Source organism: Punctularia strigosozonata, assembly GCF_000264995.1.
Source record: "Punctularia strigosozonata HHB-11173 SS5 unplaced genomic scaffold PUNSTscaffold_5, whole genome shotgun sequence".
Classification (NCBI taxonomy): Eukaryota; Fungi; Basidiomycota; class Agaricomycetes; order Corticiales; family Punctulariaceae; genus Punctularia; species Punctularia strigosozonata.
In genome coordinates, this window is record NW_006767437.1 from 567668 (window position 1) to 590762 (window position 23095).

General features: G+C 57.0%; 8 protein-coding genes across 8 annotated transcripts; 3 read left to right on the forward strand and 5 right to left on the reverse strand.

Annotated features, from left to right (window-relative positions):
* Positions 1 to 122: 122 nt before the first annotated feature.
* Positions 123 to 2903, reverse strand: PUNSTDRAFT_143091 (uncharacterized protein; the record flags this gene model as incomplete). The annotated part of the gene is made up of 3 exons (XM_007382775.1): positions 123 to 1861; positions 1921 to 2647; positions 2711 to 2903. 3 exons carry the CDS (start codon positions 2901 to 2903, stop codon positions 244 to 246), a joined length of 2538 nt encoding a protein of 845 aa, XP_007382837.1. The 3' UTR covers positions 123 to 243.
* A 768-nt stretch (positions 2904 to 3671) lies between these two features.
* On the forward strand, positions 3672 to 4459 carry PUNSTDRAFT_65972 (uncharacterized protein; the record flags this gene model as incomplete). The annotated part of the gene is made up of 2 exons (XM_007382776.1): positions 3672 to 3936; positions 3990 to 4459. Coding segments are annotated over 2 exons (735 nt in total), but the record flags the coding sequence as incomplete, so codon positions are not given.
* Positions 4460 to 4568: 109 nt separating this feature from the next.
* PUNSTDRAFT_85993 (DnaJ-domain-containing protein) lies at positions 4569 to 6879 on the reverse strand. Its single transcript, XM_007382777.1, has 9 exons — positions 6765 to 6879; positions 6634 to 6699; positions 6514 to 6569; positions 6431 to 6458; positions 6339 to 6377; positions 6199 to 6282; positions 5464 to 6125; positions 5331 to 5402; positions 4569 to 5278 (listed from the first exon to the last, which is right to left on the reverse strand). The coding sequence occupies exons 1-9, from the start codon at positions 6795 to 6797 to the stop codon at positions 4768 to 4770; spliced, it is 1551 nt and encodes a 516-aa protein (XP_007382839.1). The 5' UTR covers positions 6798 to 6879; the 3' UTR covers positions 4569 to 4767.
* A 636-nt stretch (positions 6880 to 7515) lies between these two features.
* Positions 7516 to 8782, forward strand: PUNSTDRAFT_143093 (uncharacterized protein; the record flags this gene model as incomplete). The annotated part of the gene is made up of 2 exons (XM_007382778.1): positions 7516 to 7704; positions 7782 to 8782. 2 exons carry the CDS (start codon positions 7516 to 7518, stop codon positions 8556 to 8558), a joined length of 966 nt encoding a protein of 321 aa, XP_007382840.1. The 3' UTR covers positions 8559 to 8782.
* A 393-nt stretch (positions 8783 to 9175) lies between these two features.
* PUNSTDRAFT_133359 (TFP11-domain-containing protein) lies at positions 9176 to 12566 on the forward strand (the record flags this gene model as incomplete). The annotated part of the gene is made up of 6 exons (XM_007382779.1): positions 9176 to 10588; positions 10647 to 10872; positions 10938 to 11128; positions 11178 to 11341; positions 11392 to 11782; positions 11838 to 12566. 6 exons carry the CDS (start codon positions 9176 to 9178, stop codon positions 12564 to 12566), a joined length of 3114 nt encoding a protein of 1037 aa, XP_007382841.1.
* A 120-nt stretch (positions 12567 to 12686) lies between these two features.
* Positions 12687 to 15504, reverse strand: PUNSTDRAFT_133360 (alpha/beta-hydrolase; the record flags this gene model as incomplete). The annotated part of the gene is made up of 16 exons (XM_007382780.1): positions 12687 to 13055; positions 13109 to 13270; positions 13327 to 13337; positions 13396 to 13505; positions 13557 to 13563; positions 13616 to 13709; positions 13741 to 13792; positions 13846 to 13966; positions 14024 to 14316; positions 14371 to 14648; positions 14703 to 14734; positions 14790 to 14827; positions 14881 to 15012; positions 15066 to 15261; positions 15316 to 15348; positions 15402 to 15504. 16 exons carry the CDS (start codon positions 15502 to 15504, stop codon positions 12687 to 12689), a joined length of 2031 nt encoding a protein of 676 aa, XP_007382842.1.
* Positions 15505 to 15904: 400 nt separating this feature from the next.
* On the reverse strand, positions 15905 to 17577 carry PUNSTDRAFT_66706 (26S proteasome regulatory complex ATPase RPT4; the record flags this gene model as incomplete). The annotated part of the gene is made up of 7 exons (XM_007382781.1): positions 15905 to 16219; positions 16268 to 16489; positions 16548 to 16883; positions 16941 to 17176; positions 17235 to 17354; positions 17411 to 17453; positions 17503 to 17577. 7 exons carry the CDS (start codon positions 17575 to 17577, stop codon positions 15905 to 15907), a joined length of 1347 nt encoding a protein of 448 aa, XP_007382843.1.
* A 510-nt stretch (positions 17578 to 18087) lies between these two features.
* PUNSTDRAFT_101453 (uncharacterized protein) lies at positions 18088 to 22236 on the reverse strand (the record flags this gene model as incomplete). Its single annotated transcript, XM_007382782.1, has 8 exons — positions 22082 to 22236; positions 21961 to 22011; positions 21829 to 21909; positions 20186 to 21779; positions 19067 to 19882; positions 18940 to 18987; positions 18723 to 18883; positions 18088 to 18527 (listed from the first exon to the last, which is right to left on the reverse strand). Exons 1-8 carry the CDS (start codon positions 22227 to 22229, stop codon positions 18088 to 18090), a joined length of 3339 nt encoding a protein of 1112 aa, XP_007382844.1. The 5' UTR covers positions 22230 to 22236.
* Positions 22237 to 23095: the final 859 nt, after the last annotated feature.

Here is a 23095-nt window from a genome sequence, read left to right on the forward strand (position 1 = left end):
GATCTTCTGAAGAAGCTTCGCAAATCCCAGGCCGCACACGACCGATGAAGTGGCACTGCCGAAGTAACTGCGTTGTCGTGTTCGAACGTTATGGAACATCGTGATGTCTATACATTGGGCTTGGGGTATTGGTATGTGCAACGAAAGCGACGAAAACATGGACAGAGGGCGTAATAGAGAATAAATATGAGTGTGTCCACTGCACGACCCGGGGGAGCATAATCAGCATATCAAAACGTGCGATCAACCTCGAGAACCCGTTCGACTTGCGAACCGACGTCCTCTCGCTTTCTCGCGTTCATGTTCTCGGGCACGCATCCGCATGCGTTGCTCGCGAACGTTCGCCATCATCGTCTTCGCGATGGGCGAAAGCTCCGTCGAGCTGGCGGGAGAGGGCGGCTCGATGCCGTGGGCGAGCACCTTCACCTTCTGGCGAACGGGTGTCATGGGCACGCCGGTGGGGGGAACAACGAATGCTGACGACCCATCGTTCTCCTTATCGCCACTGGCCTGGCGTTTGATCTTGCCAGACTTTGACTCGGGAGGCTCCGAGGCTTTACCCCCAATACGCCTCTCCTTCGTCTTGCCAGCGCGGCGCTTGGCCGCGGGAGAGTACCCCGTCGCGGTCGAGGCAGCGCGCTTATGTGAGTGTTTGACGGGTTTCTGCGTAAAGGGGTCTTCGGGCAGGGGAAGGTTTGACGACGAGGTATCAAGGAATAGATTCGTATCGAGGAAAGCGTCTCTCTTCCATAGAGACCTGTCAGGCATCTCCAACTGTGCCGACGATTCGGGCGTAGGGTGCACGAGCGTTATCTCCGTTGGCAGCGGTGGGACGGGAGGAGAGTTTGCGGCCGACTTGCGCGGAATGCGACTCCTGCTGCGTGTAGACGAGGGTGATAGGGGCCTGGATGGTAGGGGGGAACCTCCATCGGTAGCCTCCCGGGGGGTAAAGAGGGTCCCAGTCCCGGCCGGAACCTCGACATATTGCATATGGGCTGGTGACATTGTGACCTTAGAGGCACGCGTCACCGTCACTTTCCTCGTGTGCGTTCGATCATCCACGGCGGATGTGCTCCGGCTCCGCTTCCGTTTGACGCGCGGTTCGGGATAGGATGGTGGAGGTGGCAAGGCGCCTACGAGAGAGGGACGCAGGTGGTGGACGACAGGCCGGGTACCGTCGATGGAGGTCCTGTTAGAGGGACGATAGGTGTCTGAGTTCGCCGAGCTCGTGGATCCCCCGGTCGGGACGGCGACAAGAGGTGCATGCTCGGAGGGCATGTCGGCGACGTTGCGATGTTGGGTTGAAGGTGACGGACTCAGGACAGTCACTGTCTTCGATCTGCGTCTCTGGGTGAGGAACGCAAAGACCTCCGCAGCCGGAGGCGTAGAGGGTTCTTGCGTAGGAGCTTGCTGAATCGGACTGCGTTGCTGCGCAGATGAAGCCATTGGCGCGTCCGAATGTGGCAGCTCAGGTACATTCGTTTCCTTGATATCCCCAGTTTCCACGCTAATAGAAGATATGGAAACCCCGCCATAAGCACAGCTGTCTTCCGAGTGCGCCTTCTGCGGCTCCATGTCGTAGGCCAGTTCTGCAGGCGCAGGCTCGTGCATGAGACTGGAAAGAGCATCGCCGTCGCAGTCAGCAGCGACAGGGAGGAAGAAGTTGTCGGAATCATCGCGAGCGAATAACTTGGTAGACCTCTCGATGCCTAAACTTGACATCGTGTCGGACACGTTGGGCGGAGCATTGCAGCTGACGTCGGTCTTATCGCTGCATTCAGCATTATCGGCTATCCGGCTCTGTAAGTCCGCCGGTATATCGCAGGCATCGGTCCCTTGATCGTCGAAGTCAAGCTCTTCCCTGCAGGGTAGGATTTAGCGTGGTTATAACCAGAACTCATCACGCCCACAGTCACGTACCCTATGACGCGCTCGGCCCAGGAGAGGTCGCCTTCCTGCGTACTGTAGCGGGACTCATGGCCTGTACGAGGCTGCGACTCCGTCACGCCCAAGAGCTCTTTCAGCGTAGAGCCGGTCCGGCGCGTCTGGAGACGGCCCTCTTCATTGATTTCATCAGGTTCGGCTGAAGCAAGTGATCCGTTATGCCGTCCGTGTTCGGAGGTGTTGGATGTATTAGCAAAGGCAAGGGATTTGACGCGACCGCCACTGTCATAGATATTGCTCATAAGGAGATTGGCCACTGAGGGGTCCTCGGCAAGATGTAGCAGGCGGCTTTCGCGCTCACGACGCGGTGTGCGAAGCGCTAAGACATTGAGGGGTAGAGAGCGCGATCGCGGACGGGCCTTGCGTCCTTCTCCAATGCTGGAGTGGGTGTTAGTGGATGTGCTTGCATGAGAGGTGTTGGCGACGTCATTATCTTTCGTGTCGTCCTTCGACGCGCCCGAAGAGGATGGGGATGGAATGGGGATTTCTGTACGCGTTCTAGAATGGATCGTTACGGTGTATGTTCGCTGGAGCGGCGAGGTGGACGTCCGAGCTGGCATCGCAAACTGGGCCTCATACGGGTCCAACCAGTTGAAATCCAAGACCTGATGGGCCGTTGGGTTGGCTACGGATGCGGATCGCCTACGGGCAGGAACATCAGACGGGTCCCCGGGCTGATGCAGCTCGGCACCCAGTAGATGTCCTGATGAAAAATCATACGAGCTCAAGATAATCCAGGAGAATATATGCGTCCGATACAACTAACCGGGCTCGAGGATGGGGTAAACGGTTCCACCCATGCTTTGCCTTGCGGAAGATGACCTCAGCAGCCTTGTCATGGTCGCTTCGGCATCAAGGTACTCCACAGACACAGGCGGGTCCAGCTCGTCAACCTCGAGCTCGGGGCGCCTCTTCTTGGTGCGCTTGCCGAGCGAGAAAAAACGTTTCATAAAGCCCATCCTGTCGTGGGCGGCGTGATAATAGTAAGGATAGTGAGGGTGCAAAGGAGCGAGCGGGCGAAGGCGCGTCCAAGCCGCAGGAGCCACCGAGACGAAAGTCGAACCAAGCGCGCGTCGAGGTCACGTGAGCCGACGTTCGGCTCTGCAGTGCGGCAGGAGCTGTGACTTGAGCTTCGTCGTTGGCCACAACATCGCCCAATTGCTCATTCCGTCTTGAATCCCATTCCTTGCGCCTGACCGGTTTATCATACCATTGGTGCTCCTTCAGAACTTAGAGCTGGATATAATCATCCTTCGTCGTCACATCTTGGCTTCTCCTTGGCATGGCCAGTCGCGCTCAAGCACCCTCTCATGCAACCCGCAGATCTGCTCGCGTCGCCAGGCAGCAGGATCAACCTCTTCGAGAGCGCAACGTCAATGCCGGACCATCAATCTTCCCGATAACCTCTCAGAATTCGACTGCATTTAGTACGTCCTATATCCCGCATATGGACAAGCAGAGCACAGTGTTGAGCCGAACTGTTTTACTCAGAGGTTTCCGAGCGCCGCCGCCGAGTATATGTAGAAATACCGCAGTCTGGTTGCTCGAGGCGCAAGCGCCCTCAGGTCGACAACGAGAGCATTTCAGCGCCCTCAACTCGATTTTCTCCTCCCATCGTCCTTCTCACGACCAGAAAACGAGCGCATTCTGGCACCCAAAGTACCATTGCGAGTGTTGATACGAATGCAGACCTGATCCAGATATGGAAGAAACGAGCTGAGCAGGCGGAACAGCGGGCTGCGCAGTTGGCGCGCGAAGTGGCCTGCGCTGACAGGCTGGCTCGAGAGGCCGAAGAGAAGCTCCTCGCCGTTGAGATCCGCGTTCGGCGATGCGCCTTGCTGCAGCTTGAGGATCAATTCACCTGCCCGCTCTGCTTCGACATCATCAGCGCACCATATGTGCTCAACGGCGCCACATGCGGGCACACATTCTGCGCATCATGTATTCTCAAGTGGTATTTAGCCCGCATGCACGACTGTGGCTCTTGGCACGGTGCGTTGCTCCGTCGGTCCCACGTCCCGCCGGACCTAAATCGCAACCTGCAGAGAACGTGGTGTGCCCAATGTGCCGCTCGGCGCTGATTCATACGCCAGACCTCGGCGACAATCCGCGGTCCATCTTTTACTGCCCCTTCACTCCCAACCGCGTCGCGGACACAGCTATCAAAACACTTGTCCGCAAAGTCGCCACTTCAGGGACTCTATCGACCCCGGGACATGAACCGACTTCCGTAGCCGATACGCCCACGAAAAGGCGTCGAGGGAAGGTAAGTGCGAAGGGGGTGTTCGAATCTGCGGTTGCAGGCACGGATCCCGGCGATCCGTTGCTGTCCTGGATGGATTCGCAGGGTGCGAATCTCGTCGAATGGCGGCGTCGCGGCGAAGAGGGGCAGGCTGCGATGGACCGGCTGCGAACAAACTGGCATCGGCTCGATAATGCCGACTTTGTGCTAATGAAGGAGACCATGGGGCTCTGCGTGAGGCATGATTTTCTTGTCCAGCAGGATCAGACCTGAAATCTGTTTTTCTCTGCGGCCCACAGGTAGAACACTAAGATATCACCACCTAGCTTTCGACGCTCTCGTATGTTCGTTCTTTTTCTTACACGTGTCATGCCTTGCCTCTATGATTATGTGTATGATTGGCTGTTAACAAACGTAATCCCTCTGTACCAACATCAGCACCCCAAATATGGCACGCATATAAGCATTAGTCTGTAAGCGGTACTGTAAGATAGGTTGTCCATCTGGACATGCGGGTGTAATCAACATAAGAAAGATCCAGAAAACCATCAGCGTGCCCGGTCGTCGCGGATCTCAGCCCATCAGGCTTTCACTACAGGCACCTCTTCTCCGTTCTCGTTCTTCCTCGTCTCCACCGTGGCCGTTATCGGCCCCTCCTTCTCCTTCTCGGGCGTCTTCTCCTTCTCCTTCCCCGCGCCAAGCTTGCGCGCCCGCTCGCGCTCGCGCTCCGCCTTGCGCTCCGCCCGTATCTGCGCGTGCTTGCTCTTGCCCGCGGCCGCCTCGGCAACCATGCGCTCGAGCTCGCGCCGTTCCTCGTCCGTCTCGTCCGGCTGCGCCGCCTTGAAGATCGCGCCAGCGATCATGAGCCCCTTCGCGCGGTTGTAGAGCACCTGGTCCGGCACGCCCGGCTCGCGCAGCACGTTGTCACATACCTCGCGCAGGACCTGGACGACCTCGAACCGTGTCCCACGCCAGGAGGCGAGCATGATCTTGCCCGTGACGTCCATCTCGAGCGCGCGGAGCTCCTCCTCGGCAGCTTCGCCTTTTGCCTGCAGCTTCTCCATGTCTTGCATCAGGTTCTGTACGCTTAGTCTGTGCAATAGCTAAGAAGATGTTCAATAAAATATAGGTGAAGGATGCGTACGCGCTGCCGATGACGCCCCAGGCATCCTTCGCCACGGCGCCCTTCTCCTTCAGCCGCGAGAAGAACCCAGGTCTGCCCGGGAACGCGTCAATATTCCAAAACGACTACACCGACGTCGCGGGGATGCACTCACATCCCCAAAAATTTGCGGCTTTTGAGCGCGCTCGTGGCCTTCATCATGTACACGTTCCCGATCGCGTGCAATAGCTCGACGCCAAAGCTCTCGAGCTTGAGATCCTCAGCCTCGCGCCGCATCTTCTCCTCAAACGCGCGCGTCTCTGGGTCGTCCTTCTCGCCCGGATGCTTCGCCTCGACGAATGGTCGAAGGCGCTCGACGAGCTTCTTAGTGAGCATATCCACGCGGTCCTGCATTCGCTTCCGGCGCGCCTCCTCGAGCTCGTGCAGCTCCTTCTTCTTCTCAGGCGTGAGCTTGGCGGACGAAGGCCTCTTGCCATCTTTTTTCTTAGAGGCGGCGGAGTTGTCCGCGTGCGTGCCGTCAGGGCGGAGCTCGCCTTGGGACGCGGAGGGCTCGGAGGAGGGGGAGGGGAGGATGGAGGGGCGTTCGCTGGGTTTGGGCGAGGAGGAGGGTGCTGGGGCGGGGCTAGATGCGGAGGTGGCGGGCGCTGGGGAGGGTGACGGGGAAGCAGGCGGCACGTCGGAGCTGGCAGGAGGGGTTGTTACGGACGGCGTGGGCGCGTCCGGGTTGAGCTCCTTCTCGAGTTCGGCCTTCTCTTCGTCGGTCATCATCGTGGTCGCCACCGCGGACATCTCCTTCATGAGCGAGATCTCGCCGATCTGGACGACGAGAAAGGTTAGAATTGTACATCAAGGTGTGTAACTGATGTTCCACGCGAGATAATGAACGTACATAGTCGTAGAATCGTTCGCCGCCGAAAACGTTGGCAAAGAACCCGGCAGCGTCCTCCATGGTGCCCGTGCCTTCTTTGTCCACCTGGGTTAATTGCAGTCAAAAAATGCTTACAGAGTATGGGTGAAGCACGATAATACCATCTTCTTTCCATTCTTATCGTAGACCGCGCGTAGATTCTACAGCGTGATAAGTTCGGAGGCCATACAAAGAAAGCTTCGTCGGGGCTTACAGGGTCGGAGAGTACTTGGTACGCTTTGCTATAACAACGGCATCAGCTATCATGGATGCAAGGAGGGGAACGGCTATGAATACCTGATCTCCTTAAACTTTTCCTCGGCGTCTGGTGAAGGGTTCTTGTCGGGATGGTACTGCAAAGGAGCAAGTTTTATTACACGGTCCCCCGCACGCCACAACACGACGACCGAATCACACCTTCATTGCCGCCTTCCTGTATCCCTTCTTCAAGTCATTGTCGTTCGCATCCGGGCTGACTCCGAGCTGCGCAAGGGTAACGCATCCTTCATGACAATCATGCCCGGAGGAATATATCCGGCGTTGCGTACGAGGTCATAGTACTCTGTTTCCACCGGCGCCATGGGTGGAATGTCTTCTGGTGCTCTAGGATTACGTTGCTGGGACGCTGGTGTCCGTCTAGTCGCGTGCAAGTGTAGGATACAGGGAAGAGGAGCGCTCCGGGCTGCGGCTGTGAATTACGTCGATGAAGTGGCAGGAAGGTGGTGACTACATATAAGAGTTCGACATAAAAAGCCTTGTTGCCTTGGCTTCATGGCCTTGTACTGCTTGATAGATAACATATGTCCGATTGCTACGATCTCCTTCCTGTTCTCTCCTTTATCACCGCTGCCTGCACCAAGCACAAATGCGCCGTAAATGGAATATTTGAGGGCCCACGTGACGTCGGCAGATCAACACTGCCGAAATTGGAAGGACACAGCCACGAGGTTCTTCTCCTGGCCCTGCCGGCGTGTTTCCGCAATTCGTGAGCTCATTCCGACTGGTCAACGTCACACCTCCCGCCTTCCCCCGCTGGCCACTCATTCCGCTCGTCCATATAACAGCACCCCGCTGGATCACGATACAACAAAATATCCATCAACGCAAACACTGCGAAAGGCGCTGCACGTTGGGACTGCATCACAGCCATCTGCCTTATACTCAACATCGGCATCAGGAAGCAAAATCTTCGACGCCTAAGGTGTAATCTGGCCCAGATTGGCGCGACCTGCCAGCGAGATATCTCTCTAGAGTTTCATCGCTGCACCTTCAAGCCCTCCCTGCTCTCGACGCTACACGATGCCGCCCTCCGTCTCGGACACGTCGAGTCTCCTGAGCGGGGACACCCTCGTCGCCTCCTCTTCCAGACTTCCGGCTAACCCCTTTCGCGAGCGTGCCCCCTCCTCCGGCCGCCCCTCGCTCATGACAGCCCTCAAACGCACCTTTACCTACTCCGGGCCCAGCAAACGAATGTCCAACACCTCCCCAGTACGCACCCCTCTTTTCCTCCGGTCACCTTGCGTCTGACGTGCGCTTTATTACGTGACCCTTTTCCGATCCCTCAGCCGACCCACGCAGGCATGTTCTCCACCCCGGAAGAATCACGCTCCTCCAGCCCCTCGCGCTTCGGCGCTGCCGCACGCGACCGCGCCGCGCTCCCTACATTCGAGGAAATCGCGCTCGGCCTGCATACCTCACGTGCACGTCAGCGACATCCGCAACCACACCCGCAGCACCTGCGCGGCGACCCGCACAGTAGTCTGGATCCGCACCACCGGCATCACGCCCATCACCACCCTCAGCATCCCCACATTCAACGCCCCGCGCATCGTCGCTCGGCATCAACGAGCCAGCGTGTACCACATGCTGAACAGGCGCTTGGCGTATTCCGGCACGCCTCGTATCGCACTCCTCAGAGGGCGTACGACCAGCCAATGAGGCCCTCAACGAGCGCGTATCCTCCAGCCCCAGTGGTTGACGCTCCGCTCAGGGCTAAAAAACCGCGTCCGTCATCCATGCCACCACCGAAGCGATCTTCTCTCAAACGCGCATCACTGGATACCTCTCCGCCTCCCGGTTTCGCACTGCCTGCTGCCCCGTTACCTCCGTCTGACCCATCAATATCAACCTCCTCTACGTCGACCGGGACGTCAACGTACACATCGCTCAAGATCCGTATGGCAAACCTCCTCCTGCTCCGGTCGGGCGGGACTGTGCGCTCGAACGCGTCCTCCAACTCGTCCGTTACGACGCTCAGCGACGAGCGCGACCTTGGGCGACGGAGCCTGAAAAAGGCGGTCCGATTCGACGAGACGAGTCTCGTCTCGTCCGTGTCGAATTGACGCGATAGTTCTTCGCAATCTACTTTGTAACACTATCTTTCATATCAGGCTGTTTGCTATTGTTCGCCGCGATGTGTTTCCAAGTGTGCTCGTCACACCGTTATTCTATTTTGGCTGGGCTATCTGCGCTGCATCACAATCTGCATTTCTATACCACTACTTAAGCTTATTTCATGTCATCTAACACGCATTCATCGCATGTATTCGATAGTAACGCTCCAAACTCACGTCACCACCACATGAGGCCCAACGTTACGTCGGTGTGCAGAGTCGGCGCCGGTCGTGTGACACAGGAGTCTTCGTCAGTCCCGTCGTACAACTTGGGGGGGAGTAATGGTGTTACTCACTAAGGAGTTCGCTGGCGCTGAGCTGCACAACGCATATAACTTCGCGAGGAATTTGCAAGCTTGAGTCAGTGTTGTCTTGCTCAATTCTACGGATGCCAATTGCAATTAATGCAAGGCGCTGGAGGCTGACGATGAAATGTCACGTGAACTACGTACGAGGTTCCTGGCCTTAGGCTACGGTAGCCTCAGGCTAGGTTTAAGTCCTCGGTGTTGGGTCGAATCTTGGGAGAGGATAAATCCTGGGACTCGATCTCGTTCAAAAGCCTCACTATGGCCCGCCGCAAGCGCCAATTCCTATCGGATGGCGATTCCGACTCGTCCCCGGCGTCCGACGACGACGCTGAGGCTTCCTTCGACACGCAAAACCCGGACGCGCGGGCTGAGCGCGAGCTATTCGAGAATCCGTACGGGCACAAACGACGACGAAAGGACGAGCGGGAGGACGCGATATATGGTGTGTTTGGTGATGACAGCGAGGAGGAGGCGGAGGGGTTTAGAGGGCGCGGTGGGAGGGGGCGGGGAGGTGGTGGGGCAAAGAGGAGTGACTGGACGAAGGCGCCGGCGTTCGTAGGTGGTCAGAAAGTCGAGCCGAGTAAGACGACCGAGGTGCCGGACGTGGTAGACGAGGATGCTGTCATGGAGGATGGGAGCGACGCGGACAGCGAGGAGGACGACGATGAGGATGATGCGGATCAAGATGAGCCTCCCATGATCGTGGAGGACGATTATGGGCAGGACGAGCTCGAGGAACAACAACCACGCATTGGTGGCATCGGCTCAGGCAAATCCAAAGCCGGCCTTGGCATGTCTGCCTTCAGCCGGGGCGGTATAGGCTCTCGAAGTGCGGCTGCAGACGACTCGGGCGACCTTACTGGGCCTGGAAAACGGACAGGCGGCATCGGGTTTTCCAGAGGCTCTTCAAGCCTTGCGGGTTTCAGCAAGGGTGACATAGGGTCCAGCACTTCTTCATTCACGCCCGCAGAGACCGATTCTAAACCAGCACACAAAGGAAGCATTGGCTCCAACTCCTTCAGCCAAGGCGCCGGTGTTGCGGCCACATTCACATCCGCATCTGCCTATCCCTCTGCCTCCCCTGCCCCAGCCACCCATGCAGATTCCGCCCCCACCATCGACGTCGACACTGCCGACCTACCCGCCTCCTTCGGTTCGGCCCCCCGTACTCAACGCGCGTTTGTGCGCACCTCGAACCCCGCCTCGGGTAGTGCTACCCCTGCGCCCCTCGATGCAAAGGAGCAGGCACACTTTGCCTCGCTGCAGGGCTCGTTCGGCGCGCGGATGCTCGCAAAGATGGGCTGGCAGGCGGGTACCGGCCTGGGCGCCACGGGCACCGGTATAGTCACGCCCGTCGAGAGCAAGCTGCGTCCGAAGGGGATGGGTATCGCGTTTAAAGGCTTCCGGGAGAAGACGGAGCAGAGCAAGATGGAGGCGAAGCGACGTGGCGAGACGGTGAGCGATGAGGAGGAGGAAGGGGGTAAGGGACGGCGCGCACGGAAAGGCGGGAAGAAGGAGACGGAGAAGGAGAAGCGGGCGGAAGCATGGAAGCGACCGAGGAAGGTCAAGACCCGGGTTGAGCACAAGACGTACGAGGAGATCGTCGCGGAGGCGGGCGAACAGGCAGCGCCTGCGGGCGTGGGCGTCATCATCGATGCTACTGGCGCAACAGTACGTGTTTGCGCGCATATCGACTTTGATGCCTTACACAACTTGGATGATCCTCTAGCCTCGAGAAGTTGCATCACTGGCCGACGTATCCAGATCGTCATGGACGCCATCGACCGACCCGACGCGCCTTCCCGAATTACGACATAACTTACGGCTGATTGTCGAATCGGCCAAAGGTGACCTCGACGGTCTCGCGCGTGAAGCCAAAGCGCTCGAGGAGCGGAAGAAATGGGTTCGCGCCGAGGAAGCGCGCCTAGCGAAGAAAGTCCAGGACGAAGCGGAGCGTGCGTCTTTTCTCTCTTTTCTGTCATCTCCACGTTCTCATTCTTACTTCGCACCGACTTGACAGTCATCAAACGGCTGCAGGAGATCAGCCTTGTCGCGAACGACATCAGTTCGCAGGCGAAGGAACTTGCGTCAGCGTACGAACCTTCCCTCGACGTCTTTTCGCCCAACTTTGAGAAACTGTATGGACAGTACACAAAGGAATGCGAGCGTTATCGCCTGGACGAGATCGTGGTCGCTGCTATCGCCCCCGCAGTAAGCACGCTATCTCTCTGCTTAGGTGATATATCTGATGATGGTATAGTTCCGGCGCATGCTTGCGTCGTGGAATCCGCTCGAAGACCCGTCTGCGTTCGTGAACACGTTCTGGCCATGGAGAGGCATACTCAAGATCGCGATGAGCGAAGACAAGCCCGAGACGCAGATCGACGTCTTTGGTACCAGGACGGTCAATACCGCGCCCCTAGTGTACGCAATATCTTTCGACATAATTGCCCTGGCCATTGACGTTTTCATAGCGAAAAGCCGATGACGCCATTCGAATCCCTCCTTTGGAACGCGTGGCTACCCAAAATACGCTCCGTCACAAACAACGAATGGTTACCTGAGAACCCTGCGCCGCTCGTGCGCCTCTACGAAACGTGGTCGACCCTCCTCCCGCCCTTCATTCGCGACAACTTCTTTGACCAGCTCGTCCTCCCCAAGGTTCAGAAGGCAGTCGCTGAGTGGAATCCGAAGAAGGCCGGAAAAGACGGAGTGCCACTGCAGCGGCTAGTGTTCCCGTGGTTGCCGCACCTAGGACTCAGGATGGAGGACCTGCTCGGCGACGCGAGGCGGAAGGTGAAGAGCCTGCTGAGGGCGTGGAAACCGGAAGACGGCCTGCCGGAGGAACTACTCGCCTGGAAAGACGTCAGTCTTTTCCGTTCCGCCCCCACATCGACCTCATGCTAATGCTCATTTCTAGGTCTTCGACGTCGCCGAATGGGACAACATGATGCTCAAGTATGTCGTGCCCAAGCTCGGCGCTACCCTGCGCGACGACTTCCGCGTCAATCCCCGGGCGCAGGACATGGAGCCGCTCCAGCGCGTGCTCGCCTGGTCCTCCGTCCTCCGCCCCTCCATCTTCTCCTCCCTGCTCGAGTCCACCTTCTTCCCCAAGTGGCTCGAGGTCCTCCACTTCTGGCTGGTCCAGCCCGGCGCGTCCTACGAGGAGATCGCGCAGTGGTACTCGTTCTGGAAGAGCACGTTCCCCGAACCCGTGCAGCGACTGCCCGGCGTCGCGCGTGGGTTCACGCAGGCGCAGCAGCTGATGAACGAGGCGATCGTGCTGGGGCCCGAAGGCCGCGCACGGCTGCCGCGCCCCGAGCTCACGGCCGCGTCCGCGCCTGCTTCGCGCCAAGCGACTCCCAAACCCGCCGCGCAGCGCCCGGTCGCTGGCCGGACACAGGAGATCACCTTCCGGTCGATCGTGGAGGAGCACGCCGCGGCGCACAACCTGCTGTTCATCCCCACCGGCCGCGCGCACGAGAAGTCGCGCATGCCGCTGTACCGGGTTTCGCAGACCGCGGACGGGAAGAAAGGGTTGTTGGTGTACATCGACGACGATGCCGTGTGGGCCCCCGATGGCGAGGATTATCGCGCGATCAGTCTGGAAGAGATGGTGCTAAGGGCAACGAAAACGAGCTCTAGTTGATTGATAGATACAACTGCGGGTCTAGTATGTGGGGCTATATACTGTTGGAGGTTCAGATATATGTTTTGTGAGCAGTCTATGATTAGGTTTATGTAACGATGCGTCAGTGTAGCAACAACTCTAGAGCAACGTGAGGAGTAGGGAGGGTATACAAAAGATGAAAAGGACGATCGATGGTGATAGGCCTGAAAGTCGTACAGCGGCGCTCTTGGTTCCGGCCGTACTGGAGGATGAGGGTGTAGGAACGGGTATGTTCGTTGTGAAGGTTATGGAAGAAATGCCAACGTGCTCCAAGAACGCGGCGACCGTTTCCGTGGGGTAGGTAAATGTCTGAGGAGCCGTGGCGGTACCGTAGAGGATGCCTGGCTGCCCAGGGATGATACCTTGCTCGAGGACGGAGTTCTCGCCACCGACAGCCTCTTGGTCGCTCGACGTCACCAAACCGGTCTGATCGTCTCCAAGGACGAAGTCGCGCACAAAACGGTAGAACTACATAGGGGATCAGTATAGGCGACAATCCCGAGGGACGACAGGGCACGAACAGCGGCGGGCTTGAAGTAAGGGCCCTGGTGCCCGGCTCCATTGAACAGAGCGTAGGTCCAGTTGCGTTCCTGATGGATGATACCGGCCCAGTTGCCGAGGTCGTCGTTCCAAGGTGTGGATGGTTTCCGAGTGAACCCTTGAACGCCACCGAACGTCGTGTTCTAGCGGTGCGATTAAGTATGACGGTAGCGCGCGACGTGACCAAATAAATACCAACCTGAATGGTTACTGAAGGTTGTTATTTTTCATGAGTATAAGCTGAAGGACAGTCGCGAAGGGAACGTACACTCTGTTCCAAAGTGAGGAGAGATTGCGTCGTCGTTGCCCGAATAGATGGTCATCGGTATTCCGTGGGCGGACATATTGGAGGCGAGCTCGTCCAAGAACGCCATTGGCCTAAACTAGTGTGAGGTTGTGATGGTAGACGAGCGAATAATATGCGCTTACTCAACACCTGTCAATTGGCAGTGTTAGATGCGTGGTACCCTGCAATATTATATACTTACTTGGATCACCACCTGTAGCTGAACTACCCCATGGGTAGTCGATGCTGCGCGACCAATCCTTGTTCGTCGGAGCATGGATGGCCGACCGTACCTTCTTATCTAATCAAATCAGTTAATCCTCATACGGCTATGCTCCCAAAGATGGCAGTGGACTTGCTTCCGAGGAAAACGGACGCACTGAATTTGAGATTAGGTTCTTACCGCTATGAGAGCATGGCGACGAAACTCACTCCATGACGGTGTCCGGGTTCATGGCGTCCGGTGCATCGTACGGATCGAAGCTCCCGGCGTCCGTCCATGGGAACGTGAAGTTGACGGCATAATCCGTGAGCATGTCCCACAGGAAGCATCCTACGCAGCCTTGGCTCAGCAAGACTCCCATGCAACACCCGGTTGCCTGGTACTCACCGTACCAAGGGTCTATCGTCCCATTCGGCCGCCCGGTCAAGTCGCGCATCACCAGTTTCTGATTCCGTACGCGGTCCACCGGCGCGTGGCGCTTCTTCTCTCGTAGCTCCTCCACCCAGCCGGATTTGGTGGGCATACCTGCCCGGGAATGCTTCTTGGTTGTCGTCCTCGTATCGTCCTCGTCCGGGATGTTGCGGCCGGGGTTCTGCAGCTGCCCCTCGGCGACTTGTACGGTCGCCATAGCGCCGTCACCCGGGTACGACAGTTCCGTCGTGAAATTGCACAACGTGGACCTATTCATCGCGAACTTGAGCTGCACGACCTAATACCTCTGCCTTTGCACTTACTGCGCCTTGAAGTAGTCGTACACTTCCGTATTGTACCCGATCAGGTGCGGGTATGTCTCGATGATGCTGAGGGTAGGCAACGTTTTGAACGCATCGTTGTCGCCGAGGGCTGGGTCCCCGAGGAGGATGTGCGCGAGGTTGACCGGGGGATTCGACATGGAGAAGTAGGTCTTGGTGATGTACGAGACGAAGCGGCCGGCATAACTCTCTCCGGTGAGATACAAAGGTCTAGTAGCCAAACTAGGGAAGACGGCGACCAGGTTCTCAAGGAAGCCCATCTAGCGCGAATGATTAGGAGAAAGGGCGGGAAAACCAAGGTTGGCGAGACGTACGAAATCTTCCCCTATTTGATCCTCGTCCTTCGCTAGAGTGGGACACTTCGTCACAACATGAGCGAGTATATGCGGATGAAAACGCACCGAAACCGTCCGACTCAGCGGTAGAGTAGCCGACACCGCTACAGTAACATCTTCAGTGAAGGTTCCCAAGGGACGTGGTCGTGACTCGTACACTGGGTTGTCTATCCAGAAGTAGTCCATTAGATTATGCCAGCTCCAATTGTTGTAAGCGATGCTGTAATCAGGTTCTATTCGTATCGGCCCGTTCTCGAAGAAAAGCCCTGCCATGGACGATGACCCGGGGCTGTCGGTGCATTAGGCCAGTCTCGCGGTCCTGTTCGACGCGCATACGCTCACCCTCCGTTCAACCATATGCCCCACGGCGCATCGTTGTTCTCGCCAGCAGCAGCGGTGAGCGAACCCTGCTCCTTCTCGAACCCCCAGAAGAACAGACTGTCGTCAGGATGACCGGTACGCTTCACCGCGATATTGCCCGCCCAATTCCTCGGCAGGTCAAAGGTGACGTTCGGAAGGCCGTCCGTTACTTGAAAATCTGAAGAACCATGGATGAACGGGGGCCCTTGTAGGGGTCGACTCAGGGACTCACAATCCTGCCAATCCGTATCATACGATCCTTTCGCTGGAGTCGAACGTCAACGCTGCTCTACCGCTAGGATTGCCAAGATATCTCACGTTGCCCAGAATATCTGTGAGGCGAGCCGACGCCTGGCAGGGACGAGGCGGCTTGGACACCTCGGCCGGCGGCGGCGACGCAGAAGAGAGCGAGGCCGAGCATGTACAAGCTCGGTGGTCGTCAGGCGGAGACAGATGGGTGCGGAGGGGTCGAGAGGGCCGGTCGCGCAGGGACTTATGGCAGATCATGTTGGCGGTGTCGTGTGTTGCGAAGTTCCGATCGGGCGTGGAGGCGGATCGGCCGTGTGACAGTGGCCACTTCCTCCGCAGCGTCGTGTCCCGGTCGCGGATAAGGCCGCAACGAATTTTGCGGCGTTAGAAGTCGTCAACGAGTCCTTTTGCGACCGGCGGCCTGCACACGAGCGGAAAACCAAGCATGGCCAACACACTCACAGTAAGCCCACGAAAGGGCTGAGCCCTCTATACAGTCAGCGTACAGCACCAGCACTTGAGACGCCGACGTGATCGACGACCAAGGAACCTATTTGCAGTGACGTCGCCGATTATAGAATCATGTATACAAGTGAGTATGGTACAAAGCTGCATCGACGACCACAATAGAAACAGGAGGCGAAAAATAGGACGCGTCTATTGTGCGGTATAGTCCATTTTCGCTGCGGCGCAGGCATAATCAGCACAAGGAACACGCGGCTTGGACAGATGCAACGCTCACTCTCGTGTTTCTTCGCTTCGCCGACCTTTCTCGCCGCCTTGGACAGATCTTCCTGGATGATGTACTCTCGCTCGTCGCGGATGGCGAACATGCCCGCTTCCGTCACGATGTTACGCAGGTCGGCGCCGTTGAAGCCGTCAGAAAGCTACGCAATAATGATTAAACGCAAGAGGGGCTCCAAGTGTGGGCCTACCTTGACAATGGCTTCGTAGTCGATCTCGCCGCTCTTATTCACGGGCGCGGCGTGAATCTTAAGAATCTCTAGCCGGGCCTGTTCGTTCGGAAGAGGGATCTCAATCTTCCTATCTAACCGACCAGGACGGAGCAACGCTGGGTCCAGGGTATCGGGTCGGTTGGTAGCCATGATAAGCTTGACGCGTCCGAGTGAATCGAAACCATCCATTTGATTTAGAAGCTATGAGCACCGAATGTCAACCAACTTTCGTCCAAAGAGCCGGCATATAACACCATACCTCCATGAGCGTTCGTTGAATCTCGCGATCCGCGCTGGTACCCTCGGAGAATCTCCGTCCGCCGATGGCGTCGATTTCGTCCATGAAGATGACGCACGGCTCGTGGTCCCGCGCGTACCCGAACATTTCACGGACCACACGCGCAGACTCGCCGATATACTTGTCGACGATTGCCGATGACACGACTTTCAAAAAGTTCGTCTGGAGTGTGGCGGCCACCGCACGAGCGAGCAACGTCTTTCCTGTACCGGGCGGACCGTACAGGAGCACGCCCTTCGGAGGCTTGATGCCCACGCGGAGGAACAGCTCGGGGTTTATGAGTGGGAGTTCGATGACCTGTAGCACATGTCAACTTTCCGAGACGTCATGCGGTCGTCCGCTCAACCGACTGACCTCCCGAAGTTCCCGAACTTGTTCTCCCAGCCCACCGATGCCCGCAAACGACGCTCCTCCCGGGTCCTCCAGACTCATCTTGTACACCATCGGGTCCACTTCACGCGGTAATATGCGCATGATGGTGAGTGTCGTCATGTCCAAGCTGACGCGGACGCCGGCCTTTAGTTTGTCCGCTGGTAAGGTAGGGCGATACGACACAACGTATCGAGGGCCGGACGACGCCTTGACGATGACTGCAGTCAAGGTCAGATGTGAGCAACATGATATCATGCAATAGTTTTGGTTACGCACATCGCTCGTCGTCCAGTTGCTTCATGACCTCGCCGATGATCTGACCAACAGACTGAACCGCCTTGATATCCTCCTCCGTCTTATCGTACGCCTTCTCCAGATCCTTCAGAGAGAAACGCACTGTAAGGACCGCTTGTCAATTCTGTAATGTCTAACGAGGATACTAATGCACTGACAATTCCTTAGGGTCTCGCTCGCAGTTTCGTGGCTCCGCATTTTCTGTCTCAAGGTTAGAGGCATGTCCGGCAGTGGTACGGTACGTACTCACCTCGCGGTATGCCTTGAGGGCATCTTTCCTTCGTTGATCCATCGAACCTGACGATGTTGAAGGTTGGCCCGACATGGTATGGGCGATCGGTACAAGCAGCTGTAACTGACGGTGAACGCGTACGCGTCACCGCGTGAATTCGAGCGTGATGGCGCGTAACCCAGCGGGTAACGGTCACAGCCGTGACAGTTATTCAGCGCCACCCACACTCGTCTGCACGTATCGCACTCTATACGCTGACCGAAACTTGTTTATTTAACTCCTAGGATTGTCCACGTCTGGTGCCACTGCGTTGGCCGAAGAGAGGCATCGTCATTAACACCATGAACAAGCCTTCTCAACGTTTTTATGCGCCCATGTGCACGAAAGTCGCCCACTCGTACGCGCTGTGCCCACCTCGTCGAAGGCGATGCGCCGCTTCATCGAGGGCACGAGGGATCACATCGAAATCCACGACACCCCGCCCAGGCTCGAACAACCGCTTGTAGACGTGCTCGGCCACGAAGGGCCCCGCAACGTCGTCCATCGGCCTGATGAGCAACGCAGGCTGTAAGACGGAACTTATGTCGACGTGCTCGCCAGGACTCACCACATCGTCGCGATCACGCTCCGAAATCCGGTGAACAACATCGCTGCGGCGAGGTGTATCGCCTGATCAGGATGATAACTGTCTCCCTTGCTGGTCTCGCAGGCGCTGAGGTAGGCAAACATGGCATCCGGCAGGTTCAGTTTCATCAGTTTGCCGATGGTGAGGTCCCCGTCTCCGAGCTTGAAGGCGCTCTCCAGCGGGCCCTCCGCATCTTGCTGTCCATGACATGCCAGATGGAGGATAGTACTTCCAGGAAGCTGTTCGATGACACTGTTTACCGAAGTTGGCATGGCGCCCTCCCTCTCGCGTTCGATTACGGTGGTCTTGACGGTGGATGTCACCCTCCGAACAGCGTCGATCTCGTCGTAGACGCCTTCGATGTACTCCCAGCTCGATTCGGATGCGTCGGGTTCAGTGTCTTCTGACTCGGTAGTGTCTCCCTCCCCACTCTCCGCCTCGCAGCTCTCCCAGTCCGAATCATCTTCATCCCAGTCCAAGTACTCTGATTGCGAACCGCATGCTTCAGAACTCTCCTCCGAAGCGGCAGCCGGATCAAACGCCAGAGGTTCTGCAACGAGCAGCATTTTGACGGCGTCAAACGTACGAATCGGTCCCTTTCGCTGCGCGATACGCAGGGCACTCAGTGTCGGAGTATACGAGGACACGACGTACTGCGAGAGATATTGAGGCTCGCCCTTGTAAATGCCGGCCGCGTGAACGGGAAGGAACGCAAATTGGCCGGTTGGCATCCACGTCACTCGGGGACGGCGGGGCCCATCAACAATCTGCGTACTGTCAACACGGGATCCTTCCGATAAACAATTTCTCCACACACCGCGAATTGCAACCCTCGAATGATGGGTCGCACAACGCGGATCCACAATTCTTGCAGGATGCTGGACAGGGACGCGTCCTTGCAGTGACGTTAGGAATGCGGGTCGCTCGGGATGACGATGGAGCTTAACCAATTGCCACCATTCCTCATCCTCGTCTCCACAATTCGGTGGACTCGCCTGCAGTGCGCCAAATCCAGTCGAGCCGGAATCGTTCGCACGAAGTTCCATCTTCCGCTTGCGATACATCGAGCGATATTCTGCCCCATCCCGGCGCAATGCTTCGGCGTAACCAGCCGCGACGCTCTCGGTGATATCCAAAAGCTGTACGTGGAGTGGCGGGCTACCGGCCCTGAGGATGAGCGCGTGTGACTGGGCGGCACCGGGGACGAGGAGGATGACTGGTCCGTTCGTCGCCGCGTCCGATAATGACGAGAGTGGCTCATGCAGCAGAAAGCGTTCTAATCCCGGCGTTCTTCGTACCTCCTCGATCAACCTCTCAAACTCTTCGCTCTTTCGCCTGCGTTCCCCGCCTACGGCTGCAGACGATCCGGGAACGTTGGGACCTTGGTCAGAGGACGGTGTGCAGTGATCCGGTCCGTCTTCGAGCACTTTGGCCAAATCCATCAGCTTTCTGGACATGCCCGAAGGTAGCTCATCGAATTGGGTCCGCAATCGAAGTGCTTGTGACCAGAACACGGCACGGCCTTGCTCCAACAATTCGATGGCACGAGGCACTTGGTCAATGTGCAAAGCACGCACAGCGGCGTTCACTGCGATCCATTGGGCGCCCTCTAGTGAAGAAAGACGTTGAACAGGGTCCAGGCCCACGAGGGCGATATGAGGCATAAGCTTGATAGTTTGATCGTATGCATCGAGCAAACTATGGAGGAGCTCGACGCTCGCATTCGTTCCGGCTCCGCCCAAAGGTAGCATGCGCTCGAATCGCTGTAAATATCTTCGCGCGTGATCCAGCCGGTCTTCGACGTCAACGAATGGATAGGAGACTGCGTCTCTGAAGTGTCGCAATGCACGTTCGAGATCGTACAAGGGCGAACCTTGCCGACTGCAATAGTCCGCGATCCTCCACAGGTACGGTAAGCGCCTTGCAGTGCCGAACGGGAGCAAGGCGTCCGCTTTGGCGATCGTACGATGCATCTCGTCTAGCACGATCGGATCATTGAGTCGGTCATAACTCGTGTGCAAAGCGTCGAAGAAGTTCATCAACCACGAGCCATATTCTGGGTGTTCGCTAGGCAACACGGATATCGCCTCGCGATAAAGCATGATTGCCTCGTTGAGATTCTCGATGTCATCCGAGCTATCGAAATCAGAAGCCAGTGCATTGGCCAGGTTGTTCAGATGCATGGCGCGGTAGGGATGTCCGGTGGGGCAAAGGGCCACTGCCTGGCGATCCAACTTGATCGCTTCCATCAGACTGTCGGAGTCGCCGTAATGCTGATGGCGCTCTTTGAGCGTGCTTGCGAGAGTGCTCAGTGGCCTATCACGTTCAGGGTGACCTTCGGGATGGAAGGAAAGAATTTCGCGACGAAGATCGACGATCTCTGCAAAAGTCGTCGGATCTCTGTAGCGTTCGTGGTAGGCAGAGAGTGCGTTCGTGAGATTATGAAGGGCTTGGTAGCGATTTGGAACACGCTCCCCACTGAACAATGTAACGGCCTCACGATGTAGAGCGATAGCCTCCGTGAGGCTGTCCGTGTCCCCGTAGTACTCGTAGTGCTCCCTGAGGGCGCTCGCAAGATTGCTGAGTGACATTCCGCGATCTGGGCCTGGTTCATGCCGTAACGCCAATGATTCGCGACACATATCAATGGCTTCGGCCAAAGATGCCGTGTCGCCGTACTGCCCATAATACGTGCACAGGGTGTCCGCGAGGTTGCTCAATACCAAAGCACGGTCTGGATGTCCCTCGTGACACAGCTTTACATGAGCGCGGTGGAGAGATATCGATTCTAATAAGGCGTCGGCGTTTCCGTAGCGCTCGTAGAGCGTGGAGAGCGCGTTGGCGAGATTATTGAGAGAGAGTTCTCGATCGGGGTTCCCTTCGCCTTGTAGCGCAAGGGCCTCGCGATTCAGAGCGATGACCTCGAGAAGAGCGTCTTTGAGGCCAGAATGGGCGTAGTGAGTGGAGAGCGCGTTGGCCAGGCTGTTGAGACATCCAGCACGCCCCTGGCGACCCTCGGGATGCAGCGATAGGACTTCTCGACGAAGGTCAATAGCTTCCGTCAAGTCATCCGCGGTGCCGTCGCGATCATATCGTTTGATCAGCCCGACTGCGAGACGAGAGAGCGGTACGGAGCGTTGAGGATGCCCACGAGGCCGTAAGGACAAAGCTCGGCGGTGTAGTTCAATCGAGCGTGCTAAAGTGTCTGCATCGCGATTTCGGTCATATTGCTTTTGGAAGGCCAAAGCAAGGTTTGCAAGTGCCTCGGCACGGCTGGGATGATCTTCGGGAAATAATGCGAGCGCTTCCTGGTTGAGAGCGATCACCTCATTCAACAGGATCGATACTGCCGACGGGTCATCGCAATCGTGATTTCCGAGGTGTTCGAGCAGCTCCGTAGCCTGCTGGAATAGGATGACTGCTGTATCGGGGCACTGAACGTTGGATGGCGTCGTTAAGGGAGCGAGAGAGAGTATCTGAGATGAGTGGCCACCTTGAGGCGCGCTGGCATGCACAACGAAGGAGGGCTGCACAGTTTTGACCATCCTTCCACCATCGGAATACATCTTCCCTAAAACTTGATACAGAAGCATAACGTCGTCCAGGAAATTTCGGTCTTTGGGTAAAGTGATAAATTCGCGGCATTCTGCGCCGTCCTGCCCATCTTCTCCTAGCATTTGTCAACCTTCTGTCTGATTGTAATAAAAGCTAGCTCCTACCCCATATCTGAAGCGACAGAAACTTTCCTCTTCCTGGACTTGCCAGACGCCTTGCCCAGCACTCATTCTCGGCGTTCGCTGCTATTGTAGCTCAGCAAGTTGCTCAGCGTGAGATGCACTGCAAGTGCGTACATTGATTACTTCCAACCGTACAATGGAAATCGCTGACATCTCTGAGCAGCTCTAGGAGGTGAATGAGAGTTAAAAGTGAGTGCTCGAGGCAGCGGAAGTGCGCAACAGGCGGAATGCGCACCGGATGGATCAACCGTCTCAAAGCTGGTTTCCACGTTCGTACCGCCACGTAGATTCACCGTCGTCCTGAACATGCGAAAGAGAACCAGCCAGTCACTCAAACGCGTGGGGTTACTGGCCAGAGAAAGCTCGATGTCTTTATCCTCCATGACGAACACTTACGCTGGCTAGCTGGGCATGATACAAGGCACTGGTGGCAGGGGTAGCATTTAAATCAGGGAAAGAGGGGTGAAGACCGCCCAAGCGCCTCATTATGCCTCTCATTCCATCCGGAATGAAAGAACAATGGCGCGGAAGACGTTGATGGGTTGGCAGGTAACCATGGACCCTGAAACGCTGAGCGAGGGCCTTATTGTCGGCTGTCAAGGAATGGATGTATGCTGCTGTAGAAACCTTGCTAAATTTCGCCCTCATCAGGCTTAGTTGAATCTGTGGCGTCCTATGGCAAGCTGTTCGAGACGAAGATCGAATGCATCTCCGGTACGAGGGTCGAGCACCAGGTCGGACGACGGTCATGACTTGCCCCCGAACCCGCCTCGTCTTGGGCACGCCGTATGCGCACCTTGCGTTCTTGATACATCTCGCCGGGCATGAAGGGGCGCGCGTCAATCACGTCGAGGTTTGCGTCTTACGGAGAAGGTGAAGCGAACGCCACCGCCCATAGCGCCCACATAGATCTGGGTGCCGCTTTGCGGAATTCCTGCCGGCCTTCTTATCCGTCAGCTGACAGATCGCAAAGCTATAGCATGCCGAGTTACTCACTCTCAATAGGCGAAGCAGATGGCTGCTCACGCTGAGACAGGCAGAACAAGCCAAAGAAGGTACGCGAGGACACCCTGAGAGGATCAGATTCATTGCAGGCGAGTTCATCGATCATCTCCTGAGCGCGAAGGTTTTTGCTTCCGCAGGCTGGTGGGAAAGATATCACCTGCGCAGGATCTCCTCTCCGAACTTTACGTCTGCAGCTTCTTCATCGCAGGTCCACGTGCGTCGCTCGTCCTCGCCTTTTTTCACT